Source organism: Delphinapterus leucas, chromosome 6, assembly GCF_059928025.1.
Source record: "Delphinapterus leucas isolate spDelLeu-1000000601 "Yukka" chromosome 6, BTC_Dleu_Yukka2, whole genome shotgun sequence".
NCBI lineage: Eukaryota > Metazoa > Chordata > Mammalia > Artiodactyla > Monodontidae > Delphinapterus > Delphinapterus leucas.
The window spans coordinates 124526442-124540719 of record NC_143134.1 but is presented as its reverse complement, the minus strand read 5'-3'; the positions used below and the strand labels follow the sequence as shown (position 1 = coordinate 124540719).

At 59.5% G+C, this 14278-nt stretch overlaps 1 protein-coding gene across 8 annotated transcripts in view; it reads left to right on the top strand.

The window, feature by feature from the left end:
• Nucleotides 1-14278, top strand: part of EXD3 (exonuclease 3'-5' domain containing 3) — a 76798-nt gene that overhangs the window by 44977 nt on the left and 17543 nt on the right. For 3 of the 8 annotated variants that reach the window (XM_089914067.1, XM_022578056.2, XM_022578052.3), the window contains 9 exons: nt 1826-1899; nt 2005-2043; nt 3560-3726; nt 4125-4248; nt 4528-4738; nt 4853-4962; nt 5487-5649; nt 5729-5895; nt 6394-6549. In XM_089914067.1, the coding sequence (XP_089770193.1) occupies nt 1826-1899; nt 2005-2043; nt 3560-3726; nt 4125-4248; nt 4528-4738; nt 4853-4962; nt 5487-5649; nt 5729-5895; nt 6394-6549 (1211 nt within the window). Of the gene's footprint in view, nt 1-1825; nt 1900-2004; nt 2044-2249; nt 3727-4124; nt 4249-4527; nt 4739-4852; nt 4963-5486; nt 5650-5728; nt 5896-6393; nt 6550-6988; nt 8265-14278 lie in introns of those variants that run through there. The other 5 variants (XM_089914069.1, XM_089914071.1, XM_089914070.1 and 2 more) reach the window with 5 other exon arrangements.

Sequence of the window (14278 nt, the reverse complement as noted above, 5' to 3'; positions counted from 1 at the left end):
GGCTGGAGCAGTTGAGTGCCCGGAGCCCGCGGGACAGGTGGGGCCTTCCCTGCTGATCGTGCGGAGGGCCAGGAGTGCGGACAGGAGGGCAGCGGCAGGTTCTTCCCGTGGGGCCTCGGCCGGCAGCCCTGCTGGGGAGATAGGTTCCACCAGGCCCCCTCCCGGGTATATGCGCTGCAAGGCCCCTTCTGTAGCCCCCCAGCTGGCTCCGGGGGCCTGTCCCAGCCAGGAGGCCTCACGGTGGCAGGGCTGCCTCTTCTCAGTAGACCTGGCAGTTCCTAATTTCAGACAACACAGGCCAGCGTTTCCAACGTCCTAAAAACTGCCCCCCCAGAGGGAGGGGCACCAACGCCCCCCATGGTCCTCGCTGGGCATCCGCCATTGCAGCGTGGGCCTCCACGTGGACTGACCCCATGCCCTTCTTGGGAGGACAGAGTCAGACACGATGCAGGGTAGGGCCCGCTCACCCCTCAGCCCTGAGCTCCCCCAGCCCGCCCTCCCCGGGCCTGGGTCCCGGTGGAGGCCCCAGTGTCTGGGCAGAGTCAGCAGGGCACGTTTGGGTTGCGTTTCCAGTTGGCAGCGTCTGGCAGGTGGCTGGGCCTGACCCACCTGCACCTTTTCCTTTATGTTTGGGTTTGGATGAACCATCAGTGCAGACTGCGGCCTGAGTGCCTTCTGTCGATGCGATACTGTACCCATAGGATTTTGACAAAGTATCTCATTGGCAAAATGATGCATAGCATTGTAGAAACGTCAGGAAAGCTGGTGTCTGTCTGTCTCCATCCGAGTGAGACTTGCTTCTGCAGCAGGTTTGACACCTTTGTCTCTGTCCTGAGTGTCGCCTCCTGCCCTGAGTAACTTGTTCATCCGTCCCTCCCTCCCTGCTGCAGTCTCGTCCAGGCTCCCGAGCGGCCTGTGGGGCACGTCCGTGGATCTGGAGCCCTCTCATCTTGCGTCCCTGCCTCGGCAGGAAGCGGGAGGGAAGGCTGAGGGGCAGCTGGCAGGACCCGGCCCCTGGGCAGCCCTGACCTCTGTGTGCTCGGACAGCGTCCTTGTAGCCAGGGTGCTCCCTGTGCTGGCTGTGCGGTCCTGGCTGGGGCGGCCGCACCACTCGAGAGCATGGGGTCCTGGCCAGGGTCCGGGGAAGGCCGGGCCCCCACTGGGAGGTGCAGGTGGGCAGGCTCTGTGGTCAGTATCCCCCCCGGACCACCAGGCTGCAAGGACAGCTGGCCCCAGGAGGGAGGAACAGCAGCGGGTGGGTGGACAGCGGGTGGTGGACAGAGGGTGCGTGGACAGCGGGTGAGTGGACAGTGGATGGTGGACAGCGGGTGGTGGACAGAGAGTGCGTGGACAGCGGGTGGGTGGACAGCGGGTGCCCTTCCCAGGCCCCCCTGGGCTCTGAACAGAATATGAAGGTGAGGCCAACAGGTGAGCATAGTTTGTGAACACATGAGCAAGACCACCCCTTCCTCGAGAAACTCACGTTCTGGGGGGGCCAGGAAGCAAAGGCACCAGCTGCCTGGAGACAAGACAGGAAGACCCTGAGAGGTGGGCGTCCAGGAGACCCAAAGGGAGGATGGGCCCGGCAGGTGTGGGCGGAGGGCGCATGGAGGGCTCTGGGGTGCTGCATGGGGGCGGGGCACCCTCCTTCAGGGCTGGGAGGGCCGCTCTGATGCAGGTGGAATGGAGGCTGTCCGTGGGGCGGGGGGGGGGGGGGTGGGCAGAGGGGAGGGGGAAGACAGGCAGAGCCACACAAGCCCCGACCCCTGCCCCATCCCGTACTCACTCCATCCCAGCCCTGCCCAGAGCCCACCCTCTCTTTCAGACCTGTGTCCCAACGTCGTTAACCAGCAGCGCCTGGCCGCCCTGCGGTATCTGTGCTACAAGCGGCTGGTAGAGGTGTGTGGACTGGGGCCCGGGGTGGAGAGGGGCTCCAAGCAAGGCCCGCTGCTGTGCTCCTGGGGCTGCCGCTAGAAAGGCTTGCGCTGGTGTCCACTTTTGCAGAGAAGCGTATCTCGGGAGAGCTGGGCCGAGCATGTGCAGGTGAGTTCAGAGGGTCCCAGTGTGCAAGGCCCCCCCCCTCCCCACCGTGGGGCAGGGTCAGAGCGGCCGGGGGTCCAGGATCCTCCTTCACCACTTGTGAACAGAGCTCTCAGGCGCTGGATGAGGAGAGGTTCACCAAGAGGAAATTCTAGACCATCCTCAGGCGCTCTGCTTGCCACGGCTCTGGGCCCCGAGGCCTGGTGAGCCTGAAGACCCCGAGAAAGAGACAGGTGCCCCTTGGGGTGATGTGGGGACACGGAGGGCCAGACTGCGACCCCATGAGGATAGTGGCGTGGACAGTGTCGTCCTGCAGCCTCTGTCCTCAGGCCAGAGCTGGAGTGGGGGTCATCGCAGGTATAGAGCTATCCCCAGCCCCAGGTGAATTGGCCTGGGAGAAGGGTGGGCTCTTGGGGGTCCCGGGTGCCGTGTGCATAGGAGTTCTGCAGTGGTCAGTGGAATGGAGGGGGGGGGGTCCCCTCCCTCCTGAGCGCACATGCAGGGCCTGGTGCCTGCGCGGCATCCAGTGGAGGGCAGTGCCGAGCCGCCCCCGGAGTGACCGGGCAGGGGTGGTGAGTCACCGGAGAGGAACGCGGACCCCCAGGCAAGGCCCGGAAGGCCGGTCCCTCCTGGGTGCCAAGGCCGAGCCGTCCGGAAGGGCAGCGGACATCCTGAAGAATGTGAGGGGCTTCCACGTATTGTCCACGTGGGAACCCGCGGCCTGCGGGAAACGGACGGCCTGAGGCTGCTGGGGACAGAGCCGTGTGGGGAGGTGGCCCCGCCTGCCGGCCAGCAGGAGCTCCTCAGGAGGGTGGGGCCCACAGCGACCTGTGACCTCGCAGACACGGACACCCCACCCCCGTCGGGACCCCTGTGGGCCACGTGGGCCTCTTGCGCCCACACCGGGCCTTGCCTCCCTGAGGGCACAGTGGGTGCAGGGGTGTTCCGTGGCCTCACCCTCCCCGGCACCGTGGCCGCCCAGGGGCAGGGGTGAGGAGGTGCAGAGGGGAGATGCTGGTGGTGAGGGCCGGGGCAGACCGTGCTCAGGGAGGCGGTGCGGGTCCCAGGCCCGGGAGCAGGCCATTGAGCAGAGCCGCGGTGTTGGGCGGGAGCTCGTGCGTGCGGAGAAAGGCTGAGGCGGAGTGGGTAGCAGGATGGGCCGTGGGCTCAGGATGGCGACCCTTCACTCTGACACGTCCAGGCCCCTCAGCACCTTGGTTCAAGCCAGCTCGGTCACCATGGAGCCTCAGTCATAGGAACTGCTGGTCTTCAGAGGACAGCCACCTGCTTATGAAGGGCTCAGGGCGGGTCTGGGGGGGGGGGCTCAGGACGAGGTCTGAGTCGGGGTCAGGGCCGGGTCCGAGGGGTGGAGAGATCAGGGCTGGGTCTGGCGGGGGGGGGCGGTGTCCGAGGCGGGGAGGCAAGGCCAGTCTGAGGGGCAGATCTGGGTCTGGGGGCTGCCTGGATGGGCCCGAGCCCTTGGGGCAGACCAGGCGAGCAGCCCATACCCCGTCCCCAGGGCCTGGCCGGGCAGGACCAGTGGCTACAGGAGCAGCTGCTGCAGCTGCTGGCATCTCACGACGACGCGGCCCTGGTCGCCCAGTGTGCCCTGGACCTCCTGCTGCCCGAGGAGCGACTCCCGGCCTCGGTGGCCGCAGAGCTCCGCCAACTCAGGATTCAGGAGAGGTGAGCGTCCCCAGGCTCAGAGGCCCACAAGGAGGACGCCCTTGGGCCCCCGCCCTCGAAAGTGGCCATAAGTCATACGTGCTGGTGGCTTGGGAATTAGAAGCGCGGGAGAGCCGAGCAGGGGCGCAGGCAGAATGCAGACACACAGCAGGAGGCAGGCGGGTCAGCCCCTTGGGTGCTAGCGAGACCCCATGGCCAGATCCCTCAGCCGGCCAGATACTCCCAGGGGCCTGAGGACCCGGCCGCCTGCAGTCTGCGAGGGCAGAGGCGTGGGGAGCAGACTGCGTAGACCCCGGCCCACGCACGGGCCCTGAGCACTCCCCTGCCCCAGGGTCCAGGCCGGGCTGTGCTGTGGGGTGCCCTGGTGGGGATGGTGCTGCAGCTCTGCTCCTCCCCAGGACAGCTGAGGCCCCTCTGGAGGACGGGAAGGACGATTACTACCAGCTGCCCATCCCCAGGGAGCACCTCCACTTCCTGGCCTCGTGGGAGGACCTGGCCAGGCACCAGGAGGAGCTCCTGCAGGTGGGTGCCTGACTCCCGCAGGCAGCCGGCTTCGGGGGCTGCTCACCAAGGCCTCCTGGGGCTCTGTCCACACCGGGCACTCTGGCTTAAGGACTCCGGGCCTGAGTCCTGAGCATCGGTGTGGCGCTTGACTCCTTGTGTGGGCACTCGCAGGGCCGGTCCAGCTCTCCCCACAGAGGCCGCCTCCCCTGGACATCAGCCCTCAGGCGGCCAGGCAGGTTGGCGTGTCCTCCTCCCGGTCTTTGGCTGTGCCGTTCACGCCAGCCCCTCTGTCTGCAGCCCGGCCAGGTGGTCGGCATGGACCTGGAGTGGAGGCCCTCGTTCGGAGCCGGGGGCCGGCCCCGGGCGTCGCTCATGCAGGTGGCCGTGGAGGGCCGCGTGTTCCTGCTGGACCTGCCCCGGCTCTCAAGTCCAGCAGGAGGGCAGGCGCCCCAGGCCTTCTTCCGGCTGGTGTCCCGGCTGCTCACGGACCCCTCCATCACCAAGCTGGGTGAGCGCAGCCCCCGGCCCCGCGCCACAGCCCTGCCTGCCCAGGGGAGGGTGTCAGGGTGAGGCCAGGGCCCCTTCCTTGGGTGCCCATCACAGCGACGGCCCCCACCCACAGGTTATGGGTTGGCGGGGGACCTGCGGAGCTTGGGTGCCTCCTGCCCGGCCCTGGCCCAGGCCGAGAAGCAGCTGCGGGGCAGCGTGGACCTGCTGCAGGTGCACAGGCAGGTCAGCGCTGGGGGGATGCTGGGGGTGGGGGGCTCCCTGCTGTGCTCAGCCGCCTGCACAGCGATACCGGGGCAGGGGTCTCACCTCAGGCTGGTGGGGTGTCTGTGGGCCGGGACTTGGCCTCGGCCTCTCTATGCCTTCTGGGCTGGCCCCGGCCCTGCTCCCTGGCCACAGGTCACCAGGGACCCGGGGCACAGGGTCCCCCAGGGAGGCCGTGTCACCACACGTCCCCACGCTTCCCCAGAACCAGCCCGGCTCTGCCTACCACCCCCCACCCCAGGAGCTCTCAGCACACACCCTTGGGGCTGAAGGCGTTGGCCCGAGCTGACCAGTGGGCGGGTAACCACAGCCCCGAGACCTTGACACAGCCTGCCTTGGCCGCTAGCGCTCTCCTCCTGCGGCCCTGTCCGCCATGGAGGACACAGGGCCTGCCCCAGGGCTCCTCGTGGGGCAGCCAAGGCACGTGCGGTGGCCGTCCTCCCTCTGGGGCGGGCCCCTCACCCCCAAGGGGTGCTGTCTTACAGATGCGGGCAGCAGACAGGCCAGCCCCAGGTGTGGATGGGGCCGCAGGGCCACGGGGCCTCAGCCTCCTGGTGCAGCAGGTGCTGGGCAAGCCCCTGGACAAGATGCAGCAGCTTTCCAACTGGGACCGGCGGCCGCTGTGTGAGGGGCAGCTGGTCTACGCAGGTGGGCGCCCCCCGCACCCCTGCCCCGCACCCCCGATTGTCCCCACGCTGGAGGCTGAGGCTGACCTTGCCTGTCCCAGCCGCTGATGCCTACTGCCTGCTGGAGGTGTACTGGGCTCTGTGCAGAGAGCCTGCGCGCTTCCACCTGTCGGGGGACCTGGCCAGGAGCCTGAGGCTGGGACGCGGTGAGAGAGCGGGGCCTGGGGAGCTGCCGCCCCTTCAGAAGGCCTTGACCTCGCCCCAGCAGGTAGGCGAAGCCCTCCAGGACTCCTTTATCACAATTCCTACGGGGAGATCCCTGTCCTTAGAACTGGGACCTTACAGGGTTGGAGACCGGTGTGGGTGTGGGGTGTCGGGGAGAGCCGTCCAGAGGGCTTGTGTCCCGCACGCTGGACCCTCTGCCGGGAAGGAAGGAGAGCAGAGCCGCGGGTTAGCTTCCTAAAGGAGGAGGGGTCTCAACGGTCTCCTGACACCAGGTCTGGCGTGCCCCCTGCCAAGGTCTAGGGCAGCCTCTGGCCGTGTCCCCGTGTGCCCCAGGGACCCAGGCCCTGCTCCAGCGTGCACACGACCACCCCCCCAGGAGAGGTGTGCCGGCTCCCCTTGGGGCCCAGCTTTTCTGCTGTTTTCTGCACTGAGTACATGTTGCTCAGGACGAGCTGCCCTCACGGCCCTTGGGACCCTCGCTCCCCACCGGGTCCAGGGTGGGCCAGACGGGCCACGGCTGCTGAGCGGGGCTGTGTTGCAGGTGCCCGCGGGTGAGGACGCGGCCCCTGAGGTCCCGGCCAGGGCCTTCCGCGTGGTGTGTGACAGCATGCTGCAGGGGCTGGCGCGGAGACTCCGCTGTCTGGGCATCGATGTGCTGGTGCTGGCCACGGGCGAGGACCACCGCAGGGCCGCCGAGGTGAGCAGGCCTCCCGCGTCCGCTGGCAGAGGGGGCAGTGTCTGGGGTGGCCGCAGGGCCCCAGCTGCATGGACCCCCACGCCACTGGGGCAGAGGGCGGGGCCCCCCTGGATGCCGGGGTGGAGACATTTATGACTCCAGCACCTGTGGTCTGCAGGCCTGGAGCCCTTGAGGATCCTTTGGGGGGTGGCCTGACACAGGCAGACTCAGGGTAGTCCTGGCCCCCTCACTGTCTTTTGGCCCCTGCAAATGCTGTGTGCCCGTGAGGCCCTCCCCTCCTCCGAGAAGCAGGTGCTCACAACACCGCTGGAGGCACAAACCCCCCAGGGCCCTGCAGAAACCCCAGCAGGGCTCTCAGAATCCAGGGGTTAGAACATGGCTGGTAAGCGTTTTCTACCAGGTTTCCTGAGATGTGATTTACGCACCACACGATTTACAGTGTACAATTGTACATTCCCAGAGCTGTGCAGCCATCACCACAGTCAATCTTAAACCACTTTCTTCACCCGTGAAGTTGTCCCCCGCGCCCCCTCCCCAGCGCCTGGCGGCCTGGCTTCGGTCTCCGGGGAGCCGCCTGCTGCGGACACTGCATGTCAATGGACTCGTGCACGTGGCCTTTCGGGCCTGGCTTCTTTCACAAGCGTGATGTTTTCCGGGCTCAGCTATGTTGTAGCATCTGTCAGCGCTTCACTCCTTTTTACTACCAAATAACGTTCCATCGGATGGACCGCAGTGGATCCATCCACCCGGCCGCTGATAGACGCTCGGGCTGTTTCCACCCTCGTCTGCTGTGACTCGTGCAGCTGTGAAAGAGCAGAGGAGGCCGGGCCACAACTTGGACTTTTAATATGTGGTTTCTTTTATGAATTTGAACACATTCTTCTGGAAGGGGTCCCCAGGCTCACCAGGTGGGTGGCCGGAGCACAGAGCTGGCCAGGGGCCCTGCGACTGCAGAGCTGTGGCACGTCGCCAGCAGTGGCCCTTCCCTCCACACTCCACACTGCCAGCCGGGTCCTCCCAGCAGCCCCCACCCCCAGTAATGAGGAAGCTGGGGCCAGAAGAGCAGAGGGGATCTGCCCGGGGCTGCAGGGGGAAGCCGGGAGCCTCCCGTGCTGGCCCCACGTCTGTGCGAGGATGTCCACTCTCCCCAGCCCTGGCCCCTCACAGCCGTCTCTTCCAGTCACCTGGTCCTGGTGCCCAGGGGAGGAGGATGTGGTCGTGCCTAGGGTGGCTCTGGACGCCGTCCCTGTCGGAAACCCCTCTGTCCCCAACCAGGGTTGTTTCTAGCTTATGGGGGCAAGACGAGGACAGCCAGCCTGGCATCTCGAGGACCGCAGACCAGGCGTCAGTGGTCACGGGACCCAGGGAGGAGGGGCCTTCCCAACTGGCCCCGAGAGTACCCCGGTCTCCAGCAGACGGAAGGCAGGGTTTGGCCCCTAGTCTGCACCTGCACTCCCACGTTACCCTCTGAAGTTTTACATGATGCGGCCCAAGGGAGTTGCAGGTGTGATTTACTTGTCAGCTGACCTCAAAGGGGCCGCCCCGGAGGGAGGACCTTGGATTATATGGGTGGAGCTAGCGTCATCGCGTGAGCCCTTGACGGCAGAAACGGAAGGCAATTCAGACTAAAGCACAGGAAGGCTGCGGCGTGGGCCTCAGGGCGAGGAGGCGGACCTCCATCCAGCAGCCCCCGGACTGGATCCTGCGGCACCGAAGGAGCCTGGAAGTGGGTTCGTCACCAGAGCCGGGCCGCCGGGACCAGAGCACCGGGGGTCCTGTGCGTGAGCCCCTGGGGCCCGCCCGCTCCCACCCCACAGAGCTGAGTGTGAGTTCATGCTCAAGTGGCTGTGGCCACGTTAGAAAATCAGTATATCTGGGAGCCAGGGGTGCAGCGCTGCTGCGATGATGCCTCAGACGCGGGAGATGGAGCAGCCGGAGAGGCTGGGGAAGTGCTGGGGTCGCGACGGCCCAGACGGAGCAGAGTGGGCAGCCGAGCAGGGGGTGGACTGGAGCTAGGGGTTCAGACCTCCAGCCATCGCAGATGTTCAGAACATCGCAGCCCGTGAGGCCATGGGCCCAGGGCCCTCCCAAGGGGTGTGAGAGGGGGACCGAGGTGCTTATTCCTGGGGTTGGAGCTGCAGCTCGAGCCCCTGCGTTACAGACGGACTTTACCCACGTCTCCCGTGAGGCTTTTAACTTGTCCCCTCAGCCTTGTGGTCGGAGGTCCCAGGGCCTCGTCCTCAGTGCCCACCCTGCGGGGGTGGGACGGTTTACTGCCACCCGCGAGTGGTGCTCGGGGCAGCATTCTGGGCCAGGGGCGACTGCGCACTTCTCACACCTGTGATGGTCTTGGGTGCGGCTGGAGCCCTGAGGGCATCTTCCGGGTAGGACGTCTCTAGCCGTGGGAGCTGCTGTGTCCCTTTGGCCGTTTACATTTTTTCTTCCGTGGATCTTTCCCAATCACGCGTTTCCCCGTCCAGACCCCCCGAGTGGATGAACTGGCTGTTCGGTATAGAAGGGCTACACTGTGGGTTTTGACTCCTATGATGAGCGCTGTTAACACTCAAACATTTTTTAAAGAAAGGCAGCGCTGCTGGTGAGGGAAGGGAGGAGGGTCCTGCCACGCGGGGCAGAGGCCCGGCGCTATGTCCACGCTTGCGGGCAGTAGACCTTTCAAGGATGAGCCGGGGCGCCAGCCAAGCCGCACTGAGGTGCACCCTGGGCCTCCTGCTGCTTGGGCTCAAGTGTGAGAGGACGGAGTCCGCTGAGCGAAGAGCCGTCGGCAAAGAGGAGCTGGGGCGTGATGTCTGGGGAGGTTCTCAGCCCGTCTGGATGGAGGAAGATGCCAGCGTTCAGTGGTGGCTTCCCCGGGCGTGGCCTGAGCAGAAGCTGGGGGGCACATGGCCAGGCCGGGCAGCCACCCTGGCAGGAGCCAGACTGGGGGAGCAAGTGCACGCACGGACAGTGGCGCAGAGTCTGCCCCAACGGAGCCCCCGCCGCCGCCTTCGTCCTCGGCTGGCTCCTTGCAGTAGGTCTCTGTGTGCCTCCAGGCGGTCCTGCTGCTCTGGGGACCCCGACGGATACAGACGTGGGGAGAGAAGTGCGTCCAGAAGAGTCTCCAGGAAGTGATTTCTGAGCAGTTCTGGGGTCTCTGGGACTGATCTGCTAATCCGGTAGACTTAGGGCACTGAGGACCGGCCTGCAGGGGTAAAGAGGCCACTGGTGGGCCATGCTGTGATGTGGCCAAGCTCCTTGGAACATGGCTGGGGTTCCCCGTGGAGGCCCTACAGAAGGAGAGCCCAAGGGGCTGGCCAGTGGCCGGGAGGGCCCAGGAGGAAGCCCCTCAGTCCTGGGGCCGCGGTGCTGAGGCAGCTCAGAACCACACCCGGGGCTCCATCCCGTGAGCCGCTGGATGACAACACACAGGTTACACTCGCGGTCGCTGCTTCACCGTCCATTTTGCCAGTCTCGTCGGCAGGAAGTCGCATCTCGCTGCACTTTCGCTCGCCCTCCTCCGAATATCAGTGAAGCTGAGCATCCTTCCACACGCTCGTTCGCTGCTTGTGCCCCTGTCCTGTGAGGTGCCCCGGTCAGAAAGTAGCAGGCCTGACCCTGGGCTGGGAAGGCCCGCTGGCACAGATGGTCCGGCCGGTAAACAGCTGATGGAAAACTTGCCCCGAATGGTGGGAGGGGCTCATTGTGCCCCAGCTGTCCAGACAGTGTGGTCTGCCTAGACGCCTGCTTCCCTTCCAGGTTGCAGAGGGTGCCTGGGTGACTGAACCGCAGCGCACACCATGGGTGCTGAGTCACTAATGCATCTGCCCGGTGACGCGTGTTGCGGTGGCCGGCGCAGGGGGGACTCAGCACAGGCCGACTCCACCAGGCAGGCTCCGGGGCTTGAGTGGTTTCCTCTGTGCTTTGCCCAGGTGCTTTCCGTAAGCTGGTTCTGCTTTCTGTCCTTCCCTGATGGTGTGCTGAGTCCTTCCAGCGAATCCCCGGACCTGTGGATGGTGTGGGGACCCTGCTGCCGCTCCGTCCTCCTCCCTCTGGCCTCAGTTCATCTTGGCATCTGCAGGGGGAGCCCCACCTCGCTCTCCCTCCGCCTCCACCTTCCCGTGGTGGTCTGGAAACAGCCCCTCCGTGGGCTTTGCTTGGATCTCGTTGACACTGTGAGCCAGGGTGGGGACAGTGACATGTCATCACGTCGAGTCCTCTGTGCGTGAGTGTTGGTCTCGCTCTTCTGCGAGGGTTCCACGCACGTTTTGTAAGCTCTCCACGAAGCCCTGCCACGTCTGTGAGGTTTCACCCCAGGAACCTTCTGCTTTGTTGCCACGACGCGCGGTGCTGCTTGCTTTTCTGCGGATACACAGAACTGCAGTGGACCTTTAGTTCTTAGTTGGCTGAGCGTTGATCCTACATCTGGAAACCTTGCAAAAGTCTCCTAAATTCTACTGAATTGACTCAGTTCTTGGGGTTCTCTTTGTGGACATATCTTCTGCAAACAGGTTGGTTTCATTCCTTCCTCTCCAGTCTGTGTGGGTCTCTTTCTTTCCCTTATCCTGTCCCAGTGGTCGAGGCCTCCAAGGTGCAGTTGACTAGGTGGTGACCGTGGCCGTCTGTCTCAGTTCTGACTTGACAGGGAATGTTCCTCCGTGAACCACGGTGGTTGCCAGGCCCCCACACCAGGCTGGGGAGGCTCCCCGGGTGCCATATCCGCGGCACATTTCATCATGAAAGAAGCTGAATCCTACCTGATGCTTTCTCTGCAGCCATTGAGAGCATCCCTGTGACCTGTGCACGTGACGAACCTTTTCAGTCTGGACCCAGCCTAGCCAGCATGTCACGCTGCTGGGTCTGCCTCCAGGACCGTGTCTGACACAGAACTTCTCTTCCTCACCATCTTCTCTTCCACCTCATAAACAAGCTGGGAGTTTTTCCTCCTCTCTGCTTTCTGCTGCTTTGAGTAACATGTAGATTATCCTCTCAAACATTGGCCAACTTCCTGCAAGGCCTCCTCAGCCTGGTGTTTCAGGGGGGAGGCGTTTCCAGGAGTCTCTGATTCTTTCTTATTTAATAATTTTAGGACTACTTAGTTGTCTGCATCTTCTTGAGTCACTTGGTAGTCCGTACCTCTTTCTGGATGTGCCCATTTCACAGAGTGTTTCACATACGTGGTGGTGTCCGGCTCCTCTGTGAAAGCTCCGTGGTACCTGCAGGTGGTCAGCTTCATTCTGATTGCTGCTCACTCGTGCTCCCCCTCTTTCCTGATCACACAGAGGTTTGTCAATTTACTAAGTCTTTTCAAATAACTAGTATTTGGCTTTGTTGATCCTTTCTATTTCATTCTTGTGTTTTTTGTCTCATTAATTTCTCTTCTTATCTTTACAGTTTCCTTCCTTTTGCTTGCTTGGGGTTATTTCCAAGCGGAGTGTTTAGCTCTTTAATTTTCAGCCTTTTAAATTTTATGATGTAAACATTCAAGGCAATAAATTTTTCTTGAAGTACGTTTTCGCTGCATTCCATCCGTTTTGATATGTAGTATTTTCATTACTTTTTAGTTCTAATAATTTTTGAGCGTCTGTTATAATTACTTATTTGACTTGAGTTCTTTGAAAGGCTGTTTTTCAGTTTCAGAAAGCTTGGGGTTTGGGAGCTTTTTAGTTATCTTTTAAAAATCAATTTCTAACCTATTTGAATTGTAGCCTGTATACTGCTGATTTAGATATCTGTGAAGACTTGCTTCGTAGTCAAGCAGACGATCCTTTTTATAAATGTTCCATGTGGACTTTAAAAGGCCACAGTCTCCTCCAGCCATGTTCATTTCCCTCTCTTGCTCTCACACGCTCAATAGGTCAAGCTTACTTAATGTTTGCTCAAGTCTTGTGTATCTTGTTTGGTTGTTTTTCTGCCTGCTTCTATCAAAGACCTCGACAGTGGGTTCACCAAGTTCTCCTTGTAGTCATGTCAGTATCTGCTTAATATGTTTTAAAGTTGTTATTAGGAGCACATGCATACAACTTTTAGAATTCTTATATCTTCCTGTTGAGTGAAATCTTTTACAATTATGAGGTGAACCTCTTTGGCTCTAGTACTGCTCTTTGCAGTAAAGTCTATTTGAACTAATATTAATACCATTTCTCCAGCATTCTTTGGTTAGTATTTGTATATCCTTTTCTCACCCTTTTGCTTTCAACCTTTCTTTGCTCTTATTAGGTGTATTACTGTACTTAAAAACTGCTTCTAGATGGATTTTTAAAAATCTAGTCTGACAGTCTTTGCTTTTCAACCAATTTAATCCAAACCAAGTTTAATCCATTTACATTTATTGTAATTACTGATATAATCTGTGTTTAGTTGTACTATATAACTTGTGCTTTCTATTTCTCCTACTTCTTCTGATCTTTTTTCCCTTTATTTCTTATATTTTTTGTCTTTTTCATCCTTGTTTCTATTTTTTTCCTCTATTAGTTTGAAAGTTATAAATTCTATTTCTGTTCTTTTAGTGATTGGCCTAGAAATTTTAACATTTATTTCTGAGTTGACAATGTCTAAAGTTAAAATTAATCCAGGGATTTTAGGTCAATTTAGCTTTCTTGCCTGCTTTCCATTTTACCTGCTATTATTTTCCAGTATTTTTAACACATTGTGGTTTTACTTAGTTCTAAAAATTAGACATCATTAAATCTGTTTTATGTATTCTGTCCCTTTTCGAGTTTATGATGTATGGACAGCCACATGCACTCCAAGAAAAAGCAGGCTCTTTTTCACTAAAAGAACTTCCTTTGCTATGACCTTTCATTGGGGCCATTTTTCCCTGAAAACTCTGTTTCCTCTCTCTTCTGAAAAAGAATGTTGCGGGGTTTATAGCTATAGCTTGACAGAACTCCGATAAGAGTCCACTGTCTCTTGCACCTGTCATTGCTGTTGGGACGTCTGCCTTCCGTTCTTGTCACTCCTGGTTTTACTCTCGACTGCCCTTTTGTTTGGGTCTTTCCTCATATTTACTTCAGTTGTGTGTGTTTGTTTTTAATTTTTTATTAATCACATAGATATATATTTGTTACCACTACGAAGTAACCACTTGCTTTTGCTTTTTTTTTAATTGTGGTAAAATATACATAACATAAAATTGATCATTTTAACCATATTTAAGTGTACAATTCAGTGGCATTAAGTGCATTCACAATGTGTGCAACCATCACCACTGTCTATATCCAGAACTTTTTCATCATCTCAAACAAAAACTCTATATGCATTAAGCAATCATTCTCCTTTTCCCCCTCCCACAGCCCCTGGTAACTACTGTTTTACTTTCTGTCTCTATGAATTTGACTCCTCTAGGGACCTCATGTAAGTGGAATCACATAATGTTTGTCCTTTTGTGTCTGGCTTATTTCAGTGAGCATACTGTTCTCAAAGTCCATCCATGCTGTAGTACATGTCAGCATTTACTTCCTTTTTGAAGCTGAATAAATTCCATTGTACATTGGGTGTATGTATGTGTGCGCGTGTATTTGTTTTTGTCATCTGATGGTGGACACTTGGGTTGTTTCCACCTTTTTGGCTATTGTGAATAGTGCTACTACTATGTACCTTGAGGTACAAGCATCTGTTCAGGTTTCTGCTTTCAGTTCCTTTGGATCTATACCCAGAAGTGGAATTGCTGGATCATATGGTAATTCTGTGTTTAATTTTTTGAGAAACTGCAACACTGTTTCACACAGCAGCC